Below are 27,466 nucleotides of genomic sequence, written 5' to 3' on the forward strand. Positions count from 1 at the left end.
GTTGGCCTGAACCTGAAGAATGAGGCACAATGAGCTCGAGTCTGCGCTCACGGAGCAGGGGGAGTGACGACACTGCATTGAAGCGGACAGCCTTTGAGCCCAGAGCAAAGACAGGCAGCTCTGTGAACACCACAACTTTTGATGTTTGCTGCCCGGGAACGGGCACAATCAGCCCGACACTTTTCTTCTTTACGTAGATCGGCTCGACTTTGCTCCGAAGCAACTCGCGGTTTACTCGCCGACACTGCTGCTGCTAATTCTCCCTTCAAGTCAATCTGTGTGCCACTTGTTTTATATGTTTCATTCTGGACTAGTATCAAGGTAAGTGGTGTCCAGTTATTCACAACTTATTTGTTGCGTAAAATCACCGTCTTGGCAGTTCGTGGGTTTAGGTTTTAAATTAAAGAATACTACCCCCGTACAGCTATTGTTTAGCCTCTTGGAGCTGTTAAAAAGCGTACAATCGCACATTCTTGTGTTTTGTGCCCATTGATGCTCGCACAGGGCGCGCATGCTGATCCAGTCTACAATAGGTTGCCAGGTTAATCATTTTTCATAACATCCTATAATGTCAGCTGAACGCACTTCATATGTCGAGTAGCGGCTTCTTCAAATGGTCAGAAACAGTGAGTGAATTATTATAATACTGGAAGAAAACCTTACTGTGCTTCAGCAGAGTTTATCGCTAATGCTCAGTATGTAGAAAAATATCATATTATTTCGTGACATTGTGAAAGTAAAAACAAAGAATAGCCGTAGAGCTGAGAACCTCGATGTAAATAGCAGTTTGACAAAGCAGTTCAGCCTTGACTATCCTTGATACACCCACCAGCAGCCATGCTTTTCACACTGTCCACTGCCTACCCACATACTCCATCTCTTTATTTTCCTACACATTATATGAGATATGCAGAGTGGCTTAGTCATTTCTGTCTGTAACTATTGTCATGAAAGAAAGGTAGTTCTAGAAGGCAGGAATGATTGTTTGAAAAGTCCTGAAGTAGAATATATGTCATGTGTAAATAAGGCCAGGAAAGAGAATGATACCTTTTATAAAACAAAAAACAAAACAGTAACTTGCCCACTGCCGTGCACAGACTCGGGTCCTTAGCTGACATTTACTAATGACCATAACAGTATAATATGGTGGTGGCAGAAAAAAAAAATCTTCAATTCTCATAAGAGTTTATGTCTTGTTTTCCTTGTAGTGATTTAAGAAGTGGGTGACTGCATGGACTGGACTGAACATGAAGAGCCTCAAAGCCAAGTTTAGGAAAACTGATGTAAGTAACACATGTGTGAGGTATCTGCTGCTATGTGTGCTGCACGTGTAGACTGTGCAGACTCTGCAGCTGACTCACAGTCTATGTATGTATAGCTCAAACTACGACTTATGCCACTTTCTCTACCTTGGGGTCAAAGACACTGCATGGCCTAAGAATATTCAACTTAATATGACAATAATTAAATTGTCATTGCCACTTCTTATTAATCAGCACATGCTGCGTTACACAAAATTCACAAATTTATCATGCCTTTGTTTGAATACACTCAAACAGTTCTGAGCCAAAGTTGACCCATATATGTTCCAATTGATTTTACAGGCTCTAAAATGGGTCAAAGCAAGACAAATAGTGGTTTTAGGCTAAGAACTTTGGAGGTCACAGTGAGGTCCTAACACTGCCACAAGAAATGATTGAACATTTCAGAGCTTCCATATGCTTCCCATCAGTGTCCTGGAGATCATATGAAAAGTCAGAGATACAACGGGTTGAAGATTTATGTTGTTGGTATCTGAAACTTAGCCCAGAATCACAACACTTTTTATAAAGAGTCACCTGGGAGGATGAACTCTTTTCAAAGCATGAGGTCCATAGTGTGTGTGGATGTAGCTGTGATCCATGTGCATGTGAATCAAAGGTTTGGGAGTGGTTGCTGTGAGACTGGGTTGGAGTCTACGGTACTTTACTCTAACAGGAAGTGGAGCCTGACTCATGTGCTGTCAGGGTGTTTGGGCTGACAGGAAGGCAGGCAGGGATCCCGGATGAAGGCGCATGTCTTAGGGAGTGTCCACAGGAGTGTGCACAGTGCAGTGGGGGAAATACTGACAAATGAGTGCTTGGTTATGAAGACTGTCTTTAAGAGATTACAGTGTGTGGTGTGGCAGGATGAAAAGCGAAAGATCAAGAGACACAAAGAAGGAATAGTTAGGGCAGAACAACCAGGCTTTTAATTTGGGCTAGGTTTGCTGTTTTCCCCTGCTAATTTTATTAAGTACCTTATCATAACTTTAAAGGTGCAGTATGTAGCTTTTCTGGTGGAAGGTCCGCCACATGCTTGTCTCCATGGAGATTTTACTGCTTTGCAAAGTAATAACAACTATCTCCATGGAGAACCTTCACCAGAAAAAGTTATTGTTATCCTTTAAACCTTTAAAACTAACCGTAATTCACTGTTGACAAAATGCATTTGCTGAACTACGTGATCAGTTCCTAATTATTCAGTTGTGATAAGTTCATACACAACTTTACACACATCATTCATACAAAACTCATTGTTCCAACTCACAGGCAACATGTCTGCTGATGACTGCTAAAACACTGTCATACAACATTTCTACTGGTTGTAAAAACAGCATTAACACATAAATACTACAGAAAAGGCCAGTAATGACACAGACATAAATATTAGTAATGTCTTCATGTGATGAGGTAATAGGAGGTAATTGAGTGAAAATATTGGACAAATACTGAACCAGGAGCAAGGTAGCATAAGGTAACGATTAACAGTCTTTCAAAACAACAGGATAATTGCATTTAGAAACATGTCAAACATCAAAGCATAGTCATAACTTATTTTTCTCATGTGTTTTAAAAACTGACTTTTTTGTCATGGATAGTTTGAGTACATTTTCTAAACATACAACAAGATGTATTCATAATTTGATCCATATGCAACTACATTATGTATCCAGCCCAGGTTTATTCATTATATAAAACAAATCTATTCTTCCCTGACTGGTTTTCAGTTGAACCTCACATAAAGCTTGAACCCAGAGGCCTAATATTAGATAATTATTGCAAATTCATTCAGCTATGTGGAGGGGGACAGAGGAGGTCATTGTCCAGGGGAATATCTGACACAGTTCAAGGACATAGCAGTTTCTCAGTGCTTTTTTACCTCATTGTATCCTTTCGAATCTCATGTTCATCATTGCATCCCAATGATAGGAGAAGTAGACAATTACATTGGATTCCTTATTTACTGAAATAGGCAGCTGTAGGTGTTTGGTGGAATAAACGGAAGAGCTGGATGCGGATGTCGCTTAGAAACCAGACAGGCTTTTATCGTCAGGGTTCTGAAGGTCTTTTCTGACATATGCTGCTGTATTTGCTTTCATCAGCAAAATGACTGGATGTGCCTTTTATGTTGTTAAATTAGCTAATTACGTCCGTTGTTTGTTTATATAGCACTGTCTCACCTTAAGTATGCTATACTAGTTGATATTAACACTAGCATCAAAACTAGATACTCATTTGAGCAGGGATCAAAATGAAAAAAGTCACATTTACAGGACAGAAATTAAATGTTTTCTGAATGTGCCTAGAATAATTCTGAGGCCACATAGATTAGTACATGCCCATGGACTGAGGAAGCTACCTAATTGGCTGAGGAATTACACAGATGTAAAGTAATATAAAATAATTTACTAATACTATGATCTTATGTTGAAAATCACATTTGAGTGTGATACTGTGATATTGGAATCGGTATTGAGTATAGAGTGTATTCCTTAGTATTGAAATTGGGTTTGAAATTTTTGTATAGTGACCACATTACATGCATGCTAAAAACAAATCTTTATTTGAAATGGCAGCGAATGCAATTCTGTCCATTCTACAATGACATTAATATGGGCATTTGGGCATTTTAAAATTCAGAATCTACATGGAGTCAAGAAGGCACTCAAAGCACTTTACCTCAAAAAACCAGTCACTCATTCACACACCAGTGTGTACACTGGGGCTGAGGTGGGTTAGGTGTCTTGCCCAAGGACACAACAACATCTGTGGGAGTTGGAATAGCACCCACAGATGAATGGTGTGGATCTGACCGCTTAACCACTATTTATGGCGAGAGCGGGATTCAAACCGCCAACCTTTGGATCAGTGGACAAACGCTCTACTTGACTGAGCTACTATTACACCTTAAAATGACTCAAAACAATACCCAAAATAGGATTAGCTAAAATAAAATCTCCTTGCTCTATTTTAAGTGGTGTGTGTCAGTAACAGAACACTGGAATGTTTCCCCAACACTAGATCTCCCATTTTAAGACATGCCTTTTTCATGAAGTCATACATTACACAGTGGGTGAATTGTAATTGAATCTATTTTGTTATTCTTACTATTATTTTTATACATCTGTTCATTTAGAGGAGCTCCATCCTAAACAAGCAGCCTGTTCTCTATCTTACTTCCTCAATGTGACAACCTGACACGAAACTGAAAAATGACCAGCACCGCCGAAGACTATGTGTTGTTTCTGTAAGATTAGACAGCAAAGTAAGGGATTAAGTAAACACCATCTGAAATTTAAATCTGTTAGTGGTACCAAAATCTTGACATCAGTTGCTTGTATAACAGTATAATTAAAGACTATTTATTATGAAAATGAGAGCCACTAGCCAAGGTTTTTGTTTATTTTGAGTATTTTTTTGTATTTTACTGTAGAATTTCTTTAGGCTGTGGTACTTTAGTCACTTATTTGATTAACTGGTCAATGGTGCCTTGACCAAAATTTGGGAGTAAATCATGAGTCGCCTGCTTTTTCACATACATTTCCTAGTACTTTTCAATTGGAGTACTTTATTTTGCACCAACTCCTGTGCAGTTGTAGTGTTGTGAGTCTAGTTTGGGTCAGATCAATCATATATATTGAAAAGTTTTAAGAGCTTTTGCCATGCCCCCTTTTTAATCAGCTAATCTTTGACCAAGAATTTCTTTAGTCAACTGCTACTCTACTTTACATTGCCTAGTGAATATTGTATTACATCCTTTTTGTATTTTTTCACAAAACTATATTACGTTTTGATATACATGTAATGGTTATTTTCTAGTTTCACTGTACTGATACAGTTTAAGATTGATGGTCACCTAGTTCACAATATCTCCTGTTGAACCACAATCTAGTCTTACAACACAAGCTAATGTAACATGCATTTCTTTTATTTGTCAAATACGCCCTCACATCCATGGCCCAAAAAGACCTCTCCTACCACAGGATTCTTCTCATTCTTTTGTGGCTTCCTTGTGCGTCTGATTTTTGGGGAAAAAATGTCAAAATACTGTGCAATCTGTCCAGAAGCACGCAGCCCGACCAAGTCAACATTACAGTCTCTATTCTCCAGGTTAACTACAGTTTTAGCACATTCACCACTGCCAATGCTCTGCTCTGTACCTCCTACGCTTTGCTCTTATATCGCCAATCATAATATTAACAGTGACAATACAGGAAATGATTCTTGAAAGCACTATTTGTACGTGTGCCATTTTGGTTCACATTGCATTTGTAATAACCTGGTATTATTTTACATTTTATATTTTATATTTTGGGTGCTCAACTCTTTTTTTTGTTTCTTACACGATTAAACTATGTTATTACATTGCTATTAGGGATACTGGGGAAAGGAATACTGATCAAAATAAATAATTGTTTATGGGGCGATAATTAGATCATATTCATAAAGCAGCTGATCAAAAATCGGTTATAAAATGGATTGCAGGGATAGGTATGGTTCAAGTATTGCACAAAAGAAAGAGCAGAATTATTTTCTTGGAACATTCCATTGTTATTTTTGCAGCTTTTAGACATCTTATATAGACAATGCACAGTATTCTAATCTTGCATATCTTTATTGTAGACAATTTACTGACCACCTCTACGGCCTCAGCTCATATTTTGGATTCAGTCATATATTTGGTGCAATAATAAGGGAGTGATGGTGTATTTCCATGTGAGCAGTGTTTAGGATAGGAAAACACTGTAATCTGGTTTCTGGGAATAGTTTTGGACTACAGCCACACAAATACTTAGACATGATTGTGCTTGGGTTGTCAGAAACACTTGTGCTATGTGCTATGACATACTAATAACCTCATAAACAACAGTTCTCTCTATTTATGTAGTCATGTCATATTTATTTGTCCAAAATAACCGGAGAAGAAGAATGAGGATCAAAAGAGAAATAGTATTTATCTTTCAACGTATTAAAGGAGCTGTATTCAAATCTATTTATGTAAAAAAGTGAAATTTGCTTTACTCCAGTATAGATATATTGTAAAAGCAGCTCTTAGGGTCAAAATAAAACCTCTGTGCGCTGTCTGCATCTAATCAAGCATTTTTATCAGGATGTAATGCAAATGCGCTTTTAGCAGGTAGTTCACATCACTCTGAAGGCAGAAAACTGTGAAAACTGTGAAAACTGTGAAAAGTGCTAATATTTTTTTGGACTGCAGCAAACCATTTAAAAGGAACTACTTTTGTTTGTCCTATTTTTATACAGTAAAGTAATGTACAGTACCTTTAAAGGGATAGCAAACTAAAACAACATTCTAAAAAGATGGTTTAATACTGTTACTGTAGTTGTATTACTACAACTAAACTCACAAACGCTTTTTTCACTGAATTATACAAGATTCCATACATTTGGTTGAGTCATGAAATATAGCATATTATAGAATATTGCAGTTGTTGATGTATGATGCTTTTTGTTTTGTTTTTACCAATATGCCCATTCCATTGTGTTTGGTCAGACCATTTAGCAGATTAGGTCAAAACATGCAACTTTGTCATAAAATCTAAAAATACATTTAAAGCTAGTTTGAGGTTTCTTTATGAAGTCATGCAGTTGAGGCAGCTCCACTGTGAGCTCATTATCAGCTGTGCCCTGCTGTTTTACCAGAGCAACTCTAAATGAGTTAATTTGCTCAGACTAATATCTTATTCTCAGCCCCTTCCTGCCACCCCAAGCACATGAAACCCTCACACACCAGTGGCTGTGGTTTTGACAGTAGTTCTGGCATTAAACCTTCACCAGCTTTATTTACTGTCACACAATTTTAACCAGCCCCCCCCCCCCCCCGGCTGCTAGACTATAAGAAGGATTACCCAAGTCTTCTCCACACACAAAGCCCAGGGTTTTGTTTTTCCCATGGTGCCCCCAACATATGGATAGACATATACCCCCCACTCCTCATCCGCCTCTGTGTCTAATTGATGTGTGGACAGATTATACTGTCTCCTCTCACTGCACACAGCTGCCTGACGGATTCATACTCTTGTCCTCATGACTTGGCTGTGAACTTTCCATTTTCAATAGCTTTTTTCATTCAGGACTTTTTCTTATGAGTCGTTACTATAAATGAAGCTACGCCGAACATCACATGCTGTTCATTATGAAACAGTTCTACAAATGCCTGTTCTGTGTTTGCTTGGAGTCTGAGGCCTTTCTTAGGTTTCTCAGTACAAAAATATGTTATAAGCATTAGTGATTGCAATGTCAGAAATGCATGTGGTATTAACATTAAAATGCGAAAGTGCTTGAGGCTTCTCTTAAATACCTTACACAGCCTGAACACTGAGCACTTGGCTTTGTTTGACTTGGCCCAGCTCAACTCATTTTGGCACAGTGTGGTTTGCTCTGGCTGCTCTGGTGAATGGTATTACTTAGTGACAGTAAAACCCAGACGGACTAACATTAATCTAGGGCTAAGGGGGGTCAGGGGGTATCAGCAGGGACATGGCAGTGGTCTAATGTAATCTGGTTCTCACACACTTGGGTTTTACAGTATATAATATTTACATAGAAAATCATCATTGGAAAAACTCTGGCAACACTGACAACAAGAAAACAGGGTCACAAGTAAGTAGTAATAAATTTGAGCTTCCTCTTGTTCCGGTGGGAGCTGCACAGGTGCTACTGATACACAGTACTAATGGTGTCCAATGGCAACATGGTTCTACTGGGACATGGTTCAACAGAATTCAGCCATTGCATGTTTTATTATTAACACTTGTGCTTTGTGACCTGTCACCTGACTGGCCACTTTAAGATCATTGTACATTGTTCCAGTCAGTTGTAATATGTGTAAGCTCACAAAATGCTATTTAAGAACCTATCAATTTACCTCTCAAAGAGAATATAAAAATATGATTTTAATGTAACACCTCCTAGTTTTGAAGTGAAGGGATATTCCCTATAATTGGCAACCTCTGTTTTAAGCATATACAGAATGGTTCACACTGCCACTTCACAACTTTCAAGGGTGCAATTCTCTGGCCAGACAAATTGGCATGCTGCTTTGTCTGTTAAAGTGTTCCATCCTGATCTCAAACCAGGAAGGAATATTCAACCATGACTAGGGAAATTGACTAATAAAAATTTATGTTGCATCTCAGTGGCTGAACATGTGGTGCATACAGTAGAAGGGGACAACAATTTGACTTTGTGTTGAAGATTTTGTCTCTTTTATAAAAAGTTAGAAAGTCAATTAAACTTATGTTTTACTTTTAAACTATGTATTTAAGCTTAGATGAAATTAGAAGTCTTTATTTCTTATCATTTGTTTACATGAACCACAAGCACACAGCCTGAAATCCTTCCACAGCTCCAAGCACTAGAGGAAGGCAGTAGTGGCTTGTGCATGTGTTTACATGCTTATTTATGTTTACACATGTCTGCATGGGCCTGCCGTTTTGTCTGCTGTGAGTGGGAGGACAATACAAGATTTGTCAAGTGTAAATCATAACGGGGTGATGAAATTCAGTTTTTGCAGCTTTATTAGGTGTGGTGGAAGAGTAAGTAAATTAAACTCTCTTTAAGACAAGAAAGACTGAAGAGGGATTTGTGAGGTCACGGTTCAGATAGAAAATACAAACTCGGGGGAAAATCTGAAATATTGACTGCTGTACTGTAGATTGCTCTATAGATTAAAACGGGACCTAGTCTGACTTGTTTTGAAATATGTAACCGCCCATATAGCTGCAGCCCCACAGACTCCACTTGATAAAATACAGACTGTTGAAATGGGGAAGATAAGGCACAAGGTTCACAGATTATGCAATGTTGTGAAACTAAGAAGGAATTAAAAGACAGCGATAAATGAGACAAGAGTAAATGATTCAGAAGGTATGCATGAGAGACCCTGTGGAGCACTCAGGACCCTCTCTCCATGCGGCTCCAGATGGTTTGTTTAGCTTGGCCAGAGCCACATAACTGAATAACTGAAACAATATTCCTACAACAAGATGGATGAATAAGGGGGAGAAACTGTTCAACCTAAAATGTTTGCAGCTATTTCTATTCAGAGAGTTGGACAAATGTCAGAACCCCAAAGTCCTTATAACGGATCTATCGGGGCACAGTGTGTTCTGTCTAACATGAATATAATTTCTAGTCCACTTTATGAGCAGCCTCTGAGCTCTAATGAGACTGGGGGCTTTCCAAGTAAAGTACAGTTTATTTATGGGTCAGGAAAACCTATTTGTGTAAGGAGGAAGTGCTACATTTGGGCTATTTTTACTTAAGCCGGTCAATACAGACTGGTGAAACATCATCATAAATCCTTTAACAAACTAAATGTTTTGGGTATAAGTTAGATCGCTGCTAGTAACCAAGGCTGCAGTGTGCATGTCATGTGGTGTGGCAGCCAAAGAATCTCATATCTCACAGCAAAATACAAAATACCCAAAACAGGGCTATGACAATAGTCCAACTGAGGTAACAGACTGCAGTTATCACCAGTATTTTATTGATCTTTGCCAATAGTGGCATTAACAGTAGACTGGAGGAATAAAATAGAAACTAGTTGTTTCATGCTACTGGAGTGGAAAGCTACAGTTTAACTGATTTTGAAACTATACTCAAAATTGAAATTGATGAGCATGAATAATAATCATATTGCCCAGCTCTAACAAGCTTGAACTCTGACCTTTGAACTCTGCATTAGTCCTAATGTTATCATATATCACTGACATTTTTCATATGGCTACTAGTGTGGCAATTAAAGCCTTATAAACCAGCACAGTCCAGTCAGGTTGCTGAAGCCCAGCCCAGAGTACCCATCTGGTTTTGGTTGAACAGCCATGTTTTAACCTCTCTTGTTGTGCGCTTGAGTTTCAGGGCCTGCTGAACTATTGTGCCGCATGTGTACATGAATGCAGCATTTTCTGCCACAGAGGGCAGTAAGCGCTTTCAGCTGTGGACCACTCAAAGGACTCATTGTTTGAGGACATCTGAGCATCTGCTTTGTTGGAGATAAGGGGCTCGAAGTTAACCACCGTTTGATCAAAGTTCAGGCACTTTGGAGATGACTTACTTTTACTTTTTGATACTTCATCCTTCCTTCCCTGCTCTGCTTCCTGTATGAACTCCCTTACTCAGACAAAGACAATTGTGCGTCACTGGAGGCTTGTGTCGTTTGCATGTCTCCTCCTCTAACCTACTTTTGTCTCACATTTATTTACATCCATCTTTCATCTCAGCATGTTGGTGGCATGGCTCTGTTTACATGAACATCACAGCTTGTAGTGCTTCATCTTCAAAGGGTTCCCACAGAATATCCACTGTAGTCTAAATACACCACTCTCAGACTAGTGGAAACATGTGCCAGGGTTATGAGTGTAATTCTGCCCTAACACACGCAGTAGATCTAGCTGTCTTCTCATCAGTGGACCTATTATAAGGAGTTCTCTATCAATTGTGTCATACATTTTAGCTGGTCTCAGGCCAAGCTGGCAGTTATGGTTTAACTCTACAAATAGACTGAAGGAGGAAGTTTCCTGATCTTTGTTTGTATTTCCTTGAGAGAACTGTGAAGTCTCAGTAAAGCTTAGCAGCATTTGTCCAAAATCCAGGTCAACAAACACCACTACCACTCAGTGTACTGCCAAAGATGTGCAATTTGTGGGTTGTGCTTGTGCATGGCAGATTTACTGGAGATGTTTTTTTGTTGGAATGTCTATTGATGAAACTCATTGTTCCATTCTGCTTCCAGAATGCTTGTTGCTCATTGATTCTTCCATCCCCTCCTTCTTTTGTCCTTGTCCTTGTCCACTGGCTCTTGTGTGGACAAACAGGAAACACTTAGGGTTATCAGTGAAGCCTTTGTGTGTCAAATGAGTGTCAGGGTAAAGATGGGGGGGGGGGCAAACACACCCTAAACCCTCTGTAAACACACTTATCACAGCTCAGGAGACTACCAGGGCCAGACAGGAAGTCAGATCCATTTCACTTCCTGTAAATGAAATAGGTATAATCACAGGATTTGTGAGCAGTAACCATTTTCTGGAAAAAAACAACTTTGTATGGTGCCACACTGTGTAGTAGATCAATTAATTACTTGATTCATTTATCTACAAATTGAAATGGATCAGGATTTTTGTTTAAAATTTAAATATAGAAAGTCAGTAAGTACAACAAAGGAACAAATGTTGTTGAGTGCCAACTGCAGTTTCATTGGCATTTGCAACAGAGTGTTCAGCTGGACAAGAAAAAAGTTTTTGCTATTATAATGGTAAGCACTGCTGCTGCTTAAGTTAGTCATTCATGAGAGGTTAAATATTCAGCATTCCCCTTTGTCGTGGGGCCATAGTTTCCTACGTCACTTGTAATAAAGTGTGCTGAGCTGATTGTATCCTCGACAGAATTCATTATCCCCTGTGCTGCTGACACACCAGTGAGTGACACTGGTCGGGAATGTGGCCTGAAACTGGAGCAGTGCATTCCGCTCCACTTAAACCTGTCCAATACAATGCAGTCACATTTAGAGCAACGTCACTTCATCACACATTATTTCATGGTGAACACTTGATTGGCTCTTGTACACAGTAATGTTAGCTGAATTGTCAACATTCCAAGAGTTCTAAACTCAAAAATTCTCTCACACGAAATTCTTCTTAAGCAATGTCAAGAGGCTTAACTGTAAATGGGTGATTTGCGACACTAGCTGTGTCAGCAAGTTAAACTTAAGCTGATGTTTTTAAAAGGTATTGTGTGATAACTTAACTACTACAAAATTTACAGAAAGAAGTTGTAATGTCTGCTTATACAAAGTAGTTTACATAGCCACACAGATAACATAAGTCTACTTCTGTTCTGCAAACATATTTTAGGCATAATAAACAAAACAACAATGATGTTTGAAAGCTACAATTAAAGTTTATGGAGTTCATATGAGGTAAAAGCTTTCAAAACATGCACTATTGAACAGTCATCATTTGGGCCTTCCCAGACAAATTTGCCTTTGTCCTCGGCTAACAGGCTAACATAGCAGCAGCATGACCTAAAGTGTTGGGAGGTGAGGGCAGAGTGGCTCCAGTCAAAAGAACAGAAACAGAGTATGGGGCTGATGTTTTAGAGTCCAACCATGACTGACCGCTGGTTCTGTACTCAGCCCTGTCAAACCGCACTGAACATTATTGCACTGAGGTTCCTCTCAGAGGCCTCTTGTAGGTTTGTGTGGTTCACCACTTTTTATAGTGGCTCTGCTCAACTCTTGTGGCTTTTTCTGTAATCTGAGCTTGTAAGAATTGCACTGTATGTCATGATGTCTTTTAAAGAGGCTCTACAAAACAACAATTTAGTGTAAGAACTAAATGGAAGAATGTGATTTACAGATGACATCTAATGCGCCATATGGTGCAGAAATCATATTAATGGACTATTTTTGGTCATATTTCACTTTCTTTTTTTCTGTAATCCCTGACTAAAATGTGATGGTTATGTTAGCAGTCAGGTTCCAGTCTCTATAGTGGTGGTCTGTACGTGTGTCATATATTTGTGCTTGAACGTGGTAACGCATGTAGCAACATGAGATTACCTAGTCTAAACCCTATTAGTTCAACCCATGCATGTATTATTGTTTTATACAAATAGCTCCTAAAATGTCAGGATTGTGGATGTATTTAATAACACTAGCAGTTCCACCCATCCTGTTGTGCATGCTTATCAGAAGATGAAAGGATTAGTGGGCACCAGTGTGAGCCCTAGGCTGGTTGGAGGGCATTTTATTTGTATCTTTCTTTGGGTGCCCCTGATGTCCTGCCTGCTGACTGAACACATGGCTGTCAGTGTGGAAATCATGAGACTTTTCAACTGACCGCATTCTCAACTCTTGAGCTAGAAACTATTACCACTGCAGCATATAATTGTGCCATGTAACCCACCAAACAACCTGCACCCCAAAAATAACATAATCTCTGTATTTTTGGATCCCTCTATTTAAATAGCTGGAGAACCCCTTAAGTTATTCACTTAAGTTCACTTCCACCTACTACAATCCATACAGTAAGATAAATTGATGGTTCCTTCCACATTCGTAGGACCATGACCTCTGATATTTTTAGGCACGTGGCAGTACTTACTGACCTGAAGCATATGGGACACCTGGTGGACGTATGTCTCTGTCAAAAGCTCAGCTAAGCCTTTGTATCCTCTGTGCAGCACCTTCTACTCATCTTACACCTGCTCTAAATAGTTTTTCTGTTTCAGAGCACTGCTTTGAAGCTAGATTACAAGCCATCATGGCTGTCAAATACTGTATGTGGGATTCAGTTTACAACTACATTGGTTTTAAGACAAAACTCTTATTTATTCTGGAACACTTCTTAAAGATCGAGTGAATATATTTGACTGACTTGAGTTTAATGAGCCTCCCACTTCAGGAGTGCACATCCAAGCTGGTCATGTGACCAAAGGGGTTTTTATAGCTCAGCTTTTTCCACCAGCTGTGCAAAATGTATTGCTGTGACTGCATTTGGGTGCGAGCCTCAAAGCTATTTGCACTCAGTATCACTCCTAAAATGGGGTACAGTGTGCCTCAACAGCTATTTGAGGAGTCAGTGATTTTACATCCTTATCATGTGTAGGTCACTGGGCTATCAGGTCAGATTGAACCCATAGTGACAGTGCCACAGGTGTGGCTGTGCTGTGTGAAGTCTCTGCTTACGCTCAACTCATACAAAGTATTGACTTACTGTTTTCTAGAGAAACTGCTTTTAATCACACTTTGTTTCTACACTACAGACATGGACAGGAGGGGTGGATATATTTGTAAAAAATATTATTGCAATTTTTGTGATACGATATTTTAATTTGATTTAATTTGATTTTGTATGTAGTGATAGGTATCGTTGTATTTGGCTATAGTTTCTTTGGTTGATTACTGCTGCTGCCCTAAGGCAGGTTTTTTGTATCAATATGAGATAATAATGTTTTGTATGGGCCAGAGCAACACAGACTCAATACAGTTCAGGTGTCGTGCCATTTTGGCTGCAGCATGCATTACCTCAGTCAATTTGTTGTTTTGAAATGTGGAATTCCAGGTTGGTTAGACTGTAATCTCCCACAGTCATTATTCCCTGTCTGTTTTTCTTCTGTAGACAAATGAGTGGAACAAAAATGATGAGCGTCTCCTGGCTGCTGTTGAACATGGGGAGGTTGACAAGGTGACATCTCTGCTCACAAAGAAGGGTACCAGTGCTGTCAAACTAGACAGTGAAGGCAAATCAGCGTAAGTAGAAACTCCTTTGTATTTCAATCGGCATCTGGGACATAATTGTTGGATTTAATTAGATCAGATCGTTCTTCTTTGTTTCCTTATTGAGAAATTCACAATTTTGTGGTTTATTGCTTAGAGTTTGCCTTTAACATTCAGTGATTTTCTACTGAATAAGGGAAACTATGACGTTGACTCCAGTACTGGTTCAGTATAACACGACTTACCAGTAGTACTCCAAAAGCACACGTTTTAAATTCCATGTTGGATCCAGACAGTGAGTCAAATAATGATTCATTTGTTCTTCTCCTCTTTGATGACTGTTGGATTTATTATCAGTAGTCATGTTGCCAACAGACACAGCTGGCCTCTTGCAATGGCCAAAAGAAATATGGAAAAGTCCTTTACAGATTTACAGACAAACAAATAGTAAAACAGTAAAACTATGACCTTTGAAGGACCAGTGAGTGTTTCTTAGATTATCCACACAAAGCGTATATGTGCTGAGCCAAGACCAAGTGCACAGTATTTGTACTTCTGCAGCACTTTATTTAAAAATGCATCGTTGTTCTAAAAATAAATGTTGCCCTGACTTCTTAATGGATGGCCCAGTGCAGAAACTACCTATTCAGTTGCAGAACTGCACAGGTCCTACTTTGCTCAGTTTTATGTATCAAAACAAAACAAAAAAGCCACTCTTGTGTCCATTAAACAGACAAACAAATTTAGACATGACAAAGTTGAGAAATTTCCAGAAGTCTGAAACTATTTATTTGTACACTTGTGTATGCTCCAGTGGCTCTTTGTGCCACCATTAGTTCACATCTTTGAATGAAGCCTTAGCACTTTTGTTTGGATCTCTCCATTCCATCTTTTCTATAGTATCTATGGTGATAAAACCTGATTGAAAGGCATGTGGCGGAGTTGCATGTGTTTATAGTGTTGGTTTGGCATCAGGACAAGGCTGGCCATGTGTGCCTTTTTCATTGTGCTCACTGAGCTGAAAACAGTCGTATTGATTGCCCACTGCACACATTCACACAAATAGACAGGCCCTAATGACACAAAGGGCACTTTTGCAGCTCCTGTGATATTGACTGAACATTCCTGCTTACAAAGCTTTGCCTTGTGTTAACAAGAAAAATGACTTGACGAGTACTTCACAAAAAAATATCTTCATGTGTTATTTGACACGTTCTAACTTTGACATGATGAAGTTTAATTTTTGCTAAAAGGAACTGAACAGCAAAATTCACATAGGTGAAAACAATAAGAAGATACAGATAAAAGAATGCCAAAAAATATATACTTTAAGCACAAAAAATGTTGGAGACAATCTAATGTATATTTAGATTTGTTAGTCTACTTAGACCAACTAAGATTAATCTGATAATAAAAAATATGAACAACTTATTATTATGCTGTACAACAGATGATATTTTACACAGCACAATTCTATATGCCTGTTAAAAAACACAATTAAAGTAATTTGTAAATCAAAAACTATTTTAATTACACTTTATTCAAGCTTGTTGTTTAATTTCTGATTAAACTTGTGTTCAGCCTCCACGTTGCAGCAGCACGAGGTCAGACGGACTGCCTGGTAGCTATCCTCTCCCATGGAGCTGATCCGTCCATCACAGATGCTACAGGTAAAACCACCTAAAATGTGTTCACAAAAGGGAAGTCCTTGCAATAATTTGCCTTGGTTTTTCATTAGGTTTAAATCCTTTACATCTGGCAGCCAAAAACAATCACGTAGAATGCTGCAAAAAGCTCATTCAGGTAGGTGCTGAATTGTAATAGTTTATAGGTTAAGATACTATAAGGTAAAAGGCTTCAAGTATAGAAATTTCAACAATGTTTTATTAAAACATACCTGTGCTATATCATAAGTTTTAAAAAATATCAGCTCTTTCAATCTTTCAATCATTCTGATCTTCAGAACAAATGTCCAGTAGACACCGTCGACAGCTCGGGAAAGACTGCCCTCCATCATGCAGGTACGGGTTTGTGTCAACAGACTACATTCAGATGGAAAATGTTACAGATGTAACTGTTCTTATTTTTTATCAGCTGCCTGTGGGAGCGTCCAAGCTCTTCAGTTACTCTGTGAACTAAACTCTCCAATCAACATTAGGGATGCAGTAAGTGTTTTCAATTTTACATTCCATAAGTCTAGCATGTCTAGCACAATATTAGAGGTTGCTATGTTTTACAAAGTTGGAAAGCTCTTATTTAAAGCATTGCAAGTCCAGATGAATAATTGCCCTCTTGGTGGCTAACATTTTGATTGATATTGTGAATGTTGTGAGTGTATGACGTGGCAATAGGTCAGTACTGTGGGAACTAGCTCTGAATCTGCAGACATGTGGTCTCCATTGCAGTGCTGCTCCATGCTTGTGGTTTTAGCCAACAGTGAAGTGAGAACATGAGACTCGCTTACAAGAGAAAGTGGGATAATGTTAGAGACTACATTACCCTTTCTTTCTCATATTTTCTCCTGTAGTACTAGGCACACCATCCACATTGCATTTACATGTTCTGAAAGTCTACATATTATGTCTTTCACCATAGAAGAGAAGAGTATAGAAGAATTAATAAAAGCTTCTCAGACCTGCCCCCATATCTTCTAATCTCCACTGAGCAGCTCAATAGCATTTGGAGAGAGACCTACCACTGGGCAGTGATCAAGAGCATGTGTCTCAGAGCTGTACTGACTGCTGGGGTGACTTATAGACACCAGAGTATCCTGTGGTCTGTAAGTGTTCAATGTTGAACCATTTAGCCTGAGGGATACACACATCAACACCTGAATTTTATTATACTGTACTTAAGTAAACGTCAAACAATGAAAAGAACATAGGAACATCTGCCATCTCTTACATAAGCAGGACATTGAATGTAGTGCTTTATATTGTGCTGCAAGGAAAGTATATCTGAAACCAAGCCACATAAAGGAAGCATTGGCTTACTGATATCTGTTTACATTTACATAAACATCTTGACTATTTATGTTATATCATCAATTATTTGGCAAGCAGGTATTTTCTAAAAAACTAAAAATGTGTTATTTACAATGGAATAACAGATTTTTCCAAATTACAACATAAAATTAACTATACTTTTAATAGTAATAGTAGTAAAAAGTAATAGAACAAGTTACAAGTACCTTGTGATAAAATTATCTTACTTTGAAAAGTAAATGTAATTGAGTTAAAGCAACTGGTTACTACTCACTAGCTCTGATAAAATAGACACAGTGTTGCAATTGCTTTAACAATAACAACTTCACTAGTCACTCTGTGTTTTATAGGGGAGTGTACCAACATGTGAGCAAACATGGTAGAACATGTCCAACCTTCTTCTTCAGGAAATAGATACAGGAAAATTTACAGAAAAAAAAAATATATATATATATGCTTTTACCAGGGTAGCAACAGCTGACTGTAAAAAAAAAAAACTGAATGTCTGTGCTGAAAGACTGTTAAAGATATTGGTAAAGCTCAGAGAAACCCACAACATAGTTTGGCCTTACTGTGGTCAGAGTGGAAACAGCAGCCTGGTAATTTAACACACAGCTACACAATGTTCACATATTCAACCTATTCTTTTACCACTATAGTTATTCACAGTGAGCCCTTGCCTGCCTATCTATCTATCTATCTATCTATCTATCTACCTATCTAATCTTGTCTGTCTGTCTGTCTGTCTGCCTTTCTGTCTATAAAACATATATCTCCATAAATCCATAATTATAATTATTATTTCTGCACTAGGATGGGCTCACCCCACTGCTGTTGTCAGCCAGACATGGACATGCTGAAGTGGCCAGTGTGTTGCTGGAGTGTGGGGCTGAAATCAATGCTTCTGACAACAGTGGCAGGTACCAAGCTGTTTTAACTAACTTTACATACTATAGCACCTTGTTATTCACAGGTGCATTATTTTTATGAGCACTTAAGTATGACGATGCAGATGCCTGTGTTTTAGGACAGCAGTAATGCTGGCCTGTGAGAGCAGCTCTGCTGCAGTGGTGGACACTTTGGTTCAGCATGGAGCAGATCTGTCAGCTGTGGACTCACAAGGCCATGGTGTGGGTCACTACAGCAAACTATCCTCCAACTCTGAGATGCAGATGGCTCTAGCTAAGCACCAGGTCACAGGTAAGGTAATCTAAACAGTAGCCCCTTCTACATCACTTAACAGCTATTAAAAAGTAACCAACACTGCCACCTGCAGGTAGTAAATTATATATATATGTATATAATTTACTACCTGCAGGTTGAAAAAGTGACTCTCTCTCTCTCTCTCATATATATATATATATATATATATATATATATATATATATATATATATATATATATATATATATAATGTGTGTGTGTGTGTGTGTGTGTGTATATATGTTTATATATATATGTGTGTGTGTATATATATATGTATATATATATGTGTGTGTGTGTATATATGTATATATATGTGTGTGTGTGTGTGTGTGTGTATGTATAATAAAAGCGTATTCTTCTGTGACAGGTCCAAGACCAATACGAAGCCCCCAGGTAATTTTTTGTTTTATTTTACCTTACTTAGACATAACCAGCAAAAATAAATATCTCGAAAGGGAAAACTCTGTAATTTGTTAATACCCAGAATGTAACAAATGCCACCTTTCATTATACACAGTATAATTTAACATTTTAACTGAAAGCTAGCTGGCCTTTCACTGAATCACTGAGAGTAACACATTCAAAATAAACATGTTTGACACTTCTGTAGTCACCTATGATTTGTAACAAAGTCTAAAGAAATCTAGTCTTGACTGATTCTTTTCAAACTAACCAGCACCAGTCATACTTATCCTTTTCTGTTGCTTCTCTTTTGTCTTTGCTGACTCCTTAGCATGATCAAGTAGCTAAGCTAACTGATGAACGGATCACAACCCCCAAAAAACGAAAAGCACCTCCACCTCCTATTAGCCCACTGCAGGTAAATGCCTGTCCAATTCAGTCTGCTACACTTGCAGCATTTGAGAATGTGTGATTTGACATACAGCTTAGAAGTTGTTGCAGCATAGAAATAGTTTAATACTATATCTTATGTGTGAAAGAACCTTTGGCTGAAAGCAATATGCAAAAATAGTACATTATGATTTTACAAAGAATACAAACTTAAATATTTCCAATTCTGCCCATTAAAAATATTAAAGTAATTAAATTTTTTTCCTTTAGAGCTCTGGACCCTCATCTCCCTCAGCTGCCACCTCCACTGGCACACCTGCCTCTAGCAAAAGTGACACTCCAAAACGATTCAATTACAAGGTAAAAAGGGAACAAATATACAGGCTTTGAAACAGAATACACAAATAACTAATAACCATACCTATGAGCATGTGAAGGAAACATTTTGAAAACATTTTTGTATGGAGGCAAATAATTATTTATTTGTCTTTATTGAATAGTAAAACTAGCATGTAGTATTGTTATTGTTTTTTATTTAAGACATAACATTCTTTCATGGGAACCTAGGGCACACATGTTTATGTGTTAACTATGATATATGACTCGCTAGCACACCAACTATGCTGAATATGGCTTTACCCATTTTTTTCCTTTTCTATTTACCAATCTCGTCCCTTACCTCCACTTGATTCCACTCCTTCTCATTCATCATTTGGCCATACCCCCTCCCACTCCTCTTTCCCGCTCCTTCACTGCCTTCTGTCTTTTTCACAGGAGGATGAGCTCAGAAGAATGGCACAGAAAGAGCTCCAAGAAGAGAAAAATATGTTACTCAGCACTATTGAAGACATGAAACTCACCATGGAACAAACAGGGACAGAATCAGAAAAGGTAAGACCAAGTTAACCATATTTCTATGTGTGTGTGTGTGTGTGTGTGTGTGTGTGTGTGTGCGTGTGCGTGTGCGTGTGCGTGTGCGTGTGTGTGTGTGTGCGTGCGTGTGCGTGTGTGTGTGTGTGCGTGCGTGTGTAGGGGGGGGCGTTTAAGTCACGACTAGTTTATTTCAAAACAAGTGAGGTAAACTAATGTACGTTGCTCTTGCTTTGAAATGCATGCTGGATGCATTGTGTTGCTTTGACTAATTGGACTACTAATCTTTTTGCTATTTCCAGTGTAACCCTTGCTGGGATGTTTGTAGAGTGTTGAACTTTTTCACCTTAGGCATTCTTGTAAAAGTATAACTCAAGCTTAAGACGTGTCATGGCATGTTTTGTTTTGCAGAAGGTAGCTAGTGGTCCTAAACATGGCTTTCATGTCTTTTGTGGGCCTTTGCATGTGAATGTGTTGACAGGATGAGTACAGTCTAACTGCATCTTCAGCTCTGGTTTCTGCTCTGCAAGCAAAGATTACTGCTCTTACTCTGGAAAACCAGCAACTTAAATGCAAGAGTAAAGTAAGTCAGTCACTATATCACCATTTAGTTAACACATAACAACATACAAAGGCATTAATAAACAAAGGTCTGTGAAGTTGAATTGTTTCATTTGATTTCAAACGTTTTGAAAACCCAACCACATTTGCTTCAAGAAATATCACAGGGGGGTGTTCCACGAAGCAAGATAAAGCTAAAACCTGGCTTATTTGGGCAATCCAGGCTTAACAAAGCCTCAGTTCAGTTCCAAGTCACTGACAAGAGGTGGCGCTGAGTTATGTAGTAATAAGCACCCGGAAACAAGCCTGGTCAGGACCATATTAACTGTGAAGATTATTTTAGCTTTGTCTCCAAGAATGCCTAAAGAAACAGTTTAGTCAAAAATTTCAACACGTGCACTCACACACGTGTGTTAGAACACCTGTCTCTGTCTGATACAGTTGAAAAAGTGACTTTTAAAGTCATGTGTGACCCTTTAGACTTTTACAGTCCATGCGCACTCCTACGCACAGGACACACGTGTCTGTGTACGCAGCTGTCATCAAAAAGGCACAAACCATATAAAAGTCTATGGCCATTGTTTCGTTATAATGATCTTACACATGGCTGATGTGAGGGGCAGTGCAGCTTTTACGCTCAGACAGACACTGGTTTGGACTCTGAGGATGAACTGTTTTTTGTGGGTTCTGTCTGTTCGCTCCTTCATCACGCGTGTCTCTTGCTCCCTGTCAAACAGCAAGCACCTTAGCGCGGATTTTATTGTTTCTTCAAGACTACATGTGAAGAGGTCTGTTCCAGCTTCACATTTATGCACAGTGGAACGTAAGCTCTGCACATACTACTGCACATTGGGAAAGGGTCAGGCAAGTTCATTCCCTGGGTGTATTAACCAGGCTCAGCACTCCACAGCCATCCTCCTCTCTACCTGCAGAGCGAACAGGGGAGGAGGGGGGAGTCAGTCGTGCCCCAAATTAAATTCTGCAGGTGCGCACTGTGGCTCCTTTCTCGTTTAGTCAGATCATAAGAAACATCAGATTTTTGGCCCATTTCCCGTAATGTCATTGCTCCATTGCTCTGGCCTTTCTAGGGTCACAGCGAGCACACATGAAGCACAGCTTATACTTCAGGCCTGAATTAGCTTTAGATAGACCCAGGCTTATTTCTGTCATGGAACGACTTGATGCTTAAGATAAAGATGTGGCTAGATTCAGCTCAGGATTTCAAGATAAGTCTGGATTTGTTAAGCCACTTTAATGGAATACCCCCTCAGGTTGATCAGATTTATTTTGTGCATTACTTCATCAAACAAACTCAAGATTGTTCAGTCTAGAACTATAATAATAGGGTTTTAAAAGTGTTCACAGTCTAGAATGACAGCCCATAAAAAAGGGCCATAGTGTTATATGTTCACAGACATAAGACTTAAGTTGTAACATTCTTAATTATTATCCTTCTAAGCAGTTTACAGATGGACTTGGGGTCTAAATATAAGCATTAGAGCTGTGATGCCTTTCTCTTGTTTCAGCCTTATAACAACAATGAACTTCAGAACAGCAGTCGACCCAACAGTCTAACCTCCAACTCATCCTTCCACTCCACCCAGGATGAGTTGGAGGTGTCACTGTCCCATCCAGACAGGCAGACTGAAGAGGGAGACGGTCAGAAAGAAGAAGGAGGGGGCAAAGAGGAGATTCAGCTGCTCCGCCAGGCTTTAGAGAGCGTACAGGTCAAATTATTAGAAACCAGAAAGGAGAACCGCTCCCTTCAAGCACAGCTGCGACCCGAGAGACTGCGGGAAGAGGATGAGGGGGGGAGAGAGAAAGAACGTGAGGCTGAGCTGATGGAGAGCCTGGCTGAGCTTCAGGCCAAACTCACAGACACACAAGAGAGATACCACCAGGCCCTGGAGGAGGTGGAGGAGCTGAGGCTGCTGATTGGACCTGGGGACAGTGATGAGAAACAGGATGTACAGAGAAGAGCACTGATGCAGGAACATGAAGTAAAACAACTCAGGGCTCAGCTCCTGCAGTCTGAAAGCCAAAAAGAGAAGTGTCTTGTACAAATAAAACATCTGGAGGAGGCTCTGAGGAGGACAGAGGACAAGCAAAATGGAAAAGAACAGCAGAACACGCAGATTGAGGAGCTGTACAAAGAGGCTCAAGAGGAGATCAGAATGCTCCAGGTAAGATCAGGATGCTCCAAGATGTGTTTAGTGTACAGTGTTTTAGATGGACTGAATGCATCATTCAAGCCTGTTCTGAAAGATCCTGTTATGTTGTGAGCACAGACTGTATACATAGATTTATACAGACTTATATACAGTCTATGGTGTGAGATTACACATGCAAACTTTACTGACTTCAAGGGTGTGTTGTTGATTGCTTTGTTCAGGAGGCTCTGAGGGGAACAGTTCCTGTAGAAGCTGCTGCTAAAGACTTTGAAGAAATGAAGGGAGAGATGAATGAAGTGATCTCTGGACTACAGAGGCGTCTGCTGGAGCTCTCACACTCATACAGTGAAACTAAAAGCCAGCTTAGTGCTGCACAGAAACAGCTTTCAGATTACAGTGCTTCTTCCTCTCCGACTTCAGAGCAACAGCAAGGACAGACTGAAGTGCTCCAAAGCAGAGTGGAGGAGCTGCAGGCCAGTCTCCAGGAGATGGAGAGCAAGTACTGTGCTGCTCAACAAGAGATCACACAGCTCCAGCAGGAGGCTGAGAGGCAGATGGAAAGTTCAGTGTCTCTCACAGACCACACACAAGTAGTGGCCTCTTTGGGAAATGCCATTAAAGATCTGGAGAAACAACTGGACACACTCAAAGAACAGTTACATCAGAAGACATTGCAGCTGGATGCTCTTCAGAGCGGGTGAGGAGTTATTCAGGCAAATACAAAAGAAAGTAATGAAACTTAAAACTTAAGTTAACTTAAAATTATGTTGATCCTTACAGACTTGTGTCAGATAAATCCTCAGATGACTCAGTGTCTCGTATAGAGCATGAGACCATGAAAGAACAGCTGAAGGGTGAAGTGAGCCACCTGACGCAGCTCCTCCAGGGGGCCCTTCGGAAGCAGGATGAGATGGCCCTAGAGGCTGCTGATGCATGGCAACAAGTACTACACAACTGTTTGAAAATACAATTAGTATGTTTCAGTCAAATATATTTAATATAATTGAACTCCTCAGGCTCGCGATAACCGCGCTGAGAGAGAGGCCCTGCAGGAGCTGGTGATGTCGAGGGAGAAGGAGAACCAGACACTGAGTACCAGGCTGACTGAGTCTCAGGATGCTGTGAGTCAACTAAAGCAGCTGGTGGAGAACCATGTGGCCTCAGAGCGAGAGAAGAACAAACGGGTGAGTGCTACTATATGCAGGCTCATGAGTGGAGAATCCAGGGCTCACTGTGACAACACTGTATGCCTTACAGATAGATGATCTGTCTCGAGAGGTCTGTAAGCTCAAGGATGCTTTAAACAGCCTGTCACTGCTCTCCTACAACTCCAGCTCTCCGTCCAAGAGACAGCAACAAAACCAGCAAGTGGAAACGATGCAGCAGCAAATTAAACAGCTGCAGTATCAGTTAGCAGTAAGTGATTACTTGCATTTTTTATCTTTAATATCTATAGACAGAAAAAAAAACAATTTAATGATTGCCACACATCACTGTTTTTCTGTAGGAGTCAAAGAAACAGCACCATGAGATAGTCTCTGTTTACAGAATGCACCTGCTCTATGCTGTCCAGGTAAATTGATAGCTTATTGCTATTAATATCACAAGTACAGAAATGCTCTGGTATATCGTAGTACAAGATGAAAATTAATTGATATCCTAAATATTAAGGATACAAACATAATCCTGTTTCTTAAATGCATAATCAGTGTCTTACTAGACTCACACATTTAACAGAGAATGGCATTTTTATTGACTGAATGTTTGCAGAAGTGATCATTTTATTGAACAGTTTTAGCAAATGATAATGACGTCTATTGATATAATTAGACCCATGCGCAGCTCTGGAACTTTTCACATAAAGAAGTCAGTCTGAGTATTTACAAGTGTTTCTTTTGAGGAAAGCAAACATTCAACATACTCAAAAGGGGTGACTTCTTTTTTCTGCATCTCCCCTGAACCATGAATATTGTGCTTGCAGGGTCAGATGGATGAAGATGTCCAGAAAGCCTTGAAGCAGATCCTCATGATGTGTAAGATGCCTAGCCAAGCCAAGGAGGCCTGCTGAGAGTTTGGGGCTCATTTCTAAAAGTGTTGTGACCACCCATATTCATGTGCTGTTTGTGTTAAATCCAAGGCAGCATATGGCGCCTCTGGACAAACTCCACATGAGGAAATGTTTACAGTCATACTTCTGCTGCCTTTGCCAATGTCTTCTTTGACCGATCTTCAGGTATCAAGTCATCAGTCATATGGTGAAGATACTTTAGGTAAACTTTAGCCTCCAGATGTTGTTTGAACTTGGAGGCCTTCCTTAATACACCAGCCAAACTTAAAATCAAACACTGTGGATGTGCTAACCCCAAATCAGATGCTGTTGTAAAGGTGCGTGCCAATATGTGTCCACTAATCAGCCTCTTCAATTTTTTACTCTTTGTTTAATCACTTTCAGTTGGATCTATTTTTATGATACACCAGTCGGGGCTGTCTGGTCCAAGTTCATGTCCATAGTCAGCAATTTTCTAAAACAATCACAATTATTTGTGATGTGTTTTTTATGCATGCGCTTCAAGCCAACCCAAAATTTAAGTGTGTGTATTTCTATGAAGAAAATGCATGAGATTGTTTTAATTGCTGTTTTTAGCAAGACTTAAATTAAATATACTATATTTGTCCTTTTCAAGTTACTGTACTATTGTATTATACTGTATCAAACACTGACGAGTGTGTAGTGATTGAATCATGGTCTATTGACATTTCAGTTCACATCTGTATACACAATCTGTAATCTACAATGTTGTTTTGAATTTACCATGCCAATTCAAATTCTTTTGTGAGTGCAAGTACACAAGTTACTGTAAAGGTTCCCTAATGGAACATTTTCTGAACATTTACTTGGACAAATATTTATATGCAATATTTTCCTTACTGTCCACACCTAGCAAAACAGACACTTATTTTGTCTGTACTTTAAAACAATCTGTACTGAAAAGCACATAAACAATCGTATTCTTATCACATTTGTTTATATAAAGCGTTGTGCTTCTACAGGTACTCTAAACAGAGTCTGAAAATACATGCTGACCGCTTTCATATGCTATGCCTTAGCAGAACTCTATTTATTTTTATGGCAACTATTTCCAACTCTCACAAAGCACACTTTCAACAAATAAAGTTTCTGTATAAGAAGCATCTGAGATTAGTACAGCCATCAGGGTGCACACGTACTATGTGCCATTGAACCAAGAAAAGGCATTTGTGATTTTCAGTTTTGTAGAGACAAAAATACTGTTTTATATGGTATTTTATTTTAATAAACTTTTTTTTAAATTGTAACGTGTTCTGTTTATCCTTACATTTCCAGTGTCTTTGGCATCTTGAAAAGAGCTATACAGTTGTTAGGCATAATTAGTGAAGTCTCAAATGAGCATAGATAGATATTTTATGGCAACAGATAAGATTGAGGACAGCAGGCTGAGAAAAGGAATATGATTTGTACAGCCACTAGAGGGCAATGTTTGTCAAATAGAGCCCCTTTTTGCGTCTATTGAGAGGCAATGTATGTTTACCACCTGAGATGTGAGCATCTCACTTAATAACTTAGAAAACTAATTTTCCCCTTAAAACCTCAGACTAATGCTAAAACAACTAATTGTGGTTTAAAGGTGTACTACAAAACTTTTCTGGTGGAGGTTCTGAAACCATAGAAATGTTAATGCTTAGAATGTTTCATAGTATAGGATTAAACTTATCTTTCTTGCATTTATTGATTTACATGTGGAGAAGCATTGTTTACTTTGCTCTTGGCTTATGCACGGCATCCTTCATGTCAACACACAGGATCCACTGAGTGTACCCTCTCAGAAGTGCTGCCAGCCTAACTCTGGGTCATTTATTTGAAGCTCTGTTTCCTCTGACCTGTGGCAGCGCTTCCTGCCCTGGCTCTGAGACCCACTAACCAAACATACAGCACATCTGAGCACACGCTAACTTGCTTTTACACACCAACTACATGTCAATACATCTGTCCCAGTGGCTCTTGCCTGGGCCTCAGGAGTGTGCACACAGATCTAACGCTGTGATCCTAATCCAGCCAGGACCTGTGCCCAGCATCCTGACGACTTTGAGTGGCAGGGGGAATCCTGCTGCGCTACATGAAAGTAAGAGCATTCATATAGGAGTCATTACCAAGTTAGTGTTTGGGCTAATATTTCAGGACTGGTATCTGCGGTCTTTTTTCTTCTGATCTATTTTCTTTAGGCCAAACAATTTGAGTCAGTACTATTGCTTCAAAAGGGCTTCACAAAATAATTTTAAAGAAGTAATATTATTTTGTCTGTA

At 39.2% G+C, this 27,466-nt stretch overlaps 1 protein-coding gene across 4 annotated transcripts; it reads left to right on the forward strand.

Moving 5' to 3' along the window:
* The first annotated feature begins 18 nt into the window (after window positions 1-18).
* Window positions 19-26,461, forward strand: rai14 (retinoic acid induced 14). Of its 4 annotated transcripts, none has more exons than XM_020940242.2 (21): window positions 19-321; window positions 1,209-1,283; window positions 14,444-14,574; window positions 16,123-16,211; window positions 16,280-16,344; window positions 16,505-16,562; window positions 16,636-16,706; window positions 18,339-18,445; window positions 18,553-18,725; window positions 19,099-19,124; window positions 19,465-19,551; window positions 19,794-19,883; window positions 20,298-20,414; window positions 20,875-20,976; window positions 22,481-23,137; window positions 23,347-23,822; window positions 23,906-24,068; window positions 24,142-24,309; window positions 24,383-24,541; window positions 24,633-24,698; window positions 25,107-26,461. In XM_020940242.2, exons 2-21 carry the CDS (start codon window positions 1,248-1,250, stop codon window positions 25,191-25,193), a joined length of 2,928 nt encoding a protein of 975 aa, XP_020795901.1. In that variant the 5' UTR covers window positions 19-321; window positions 1,209-1,247; the 3' UTR covers window positions 25,194-26,461. The 4 variants fall into 4 exon arrangements, with proteins under 4 accessions (XP_020795901.1, XP_055010038.1, XP_055010039.1 ...); XM_055154063.1 differs by having other exon boundaries at window positions 22,559-23,137; XM_055154064.1 differs by lacking the exon at window positions 20,875-20,976.
* The last annotated feature ends 1,005 nt before the right edge of the window (window positions 26,462-27,466 follow it).

Source organism: Boleophthalmus pectinirostris, unplaced genomic scaffold (genome assembly GCF_026225935.1).
Source record: "Boleophthalmus pectinirostris isolate CB_2022bp ecotype Guang Dong unplaced genomic scaffold, ASM2622593v1 HiC_scaffold_18, whole genome shotgun sequence".
Classification (NCBI taxonomy): Eukaryota; Metazoa; Chordata; class Actinopteri; order Gobiiformes; family Gobiidae; genus Boleophthalmus; species Boleophthalmus pectinirostris.

What these genes read in the sequence shown, in the direction of transcription:
- rai14 (XM_020940242.2), top strand. Translation starts at nt 1,248, where the DNA reads ATGAAGAGCCTCAAAGCCAAGTTTAGGAAAACTGAT. An exon ending in GACTGCCCTCCATCATGCAG is followed by an intron (nt 16,563 to 16,635) that starts GTACGGGTTTGT and finishes ATTTTTTATCAG; the next exon opens with CTGCCTGTGGGAGCGTCCAA. An exon ending in CAGGGACAGAATCAGAAAAG is followed by an intron (nt 20,415 to 20,874) that starts GTAAGACCAAGT and finishes ATGTGTTGACAG; the next exon opens with GATGAGTACAGTCTAACTGC.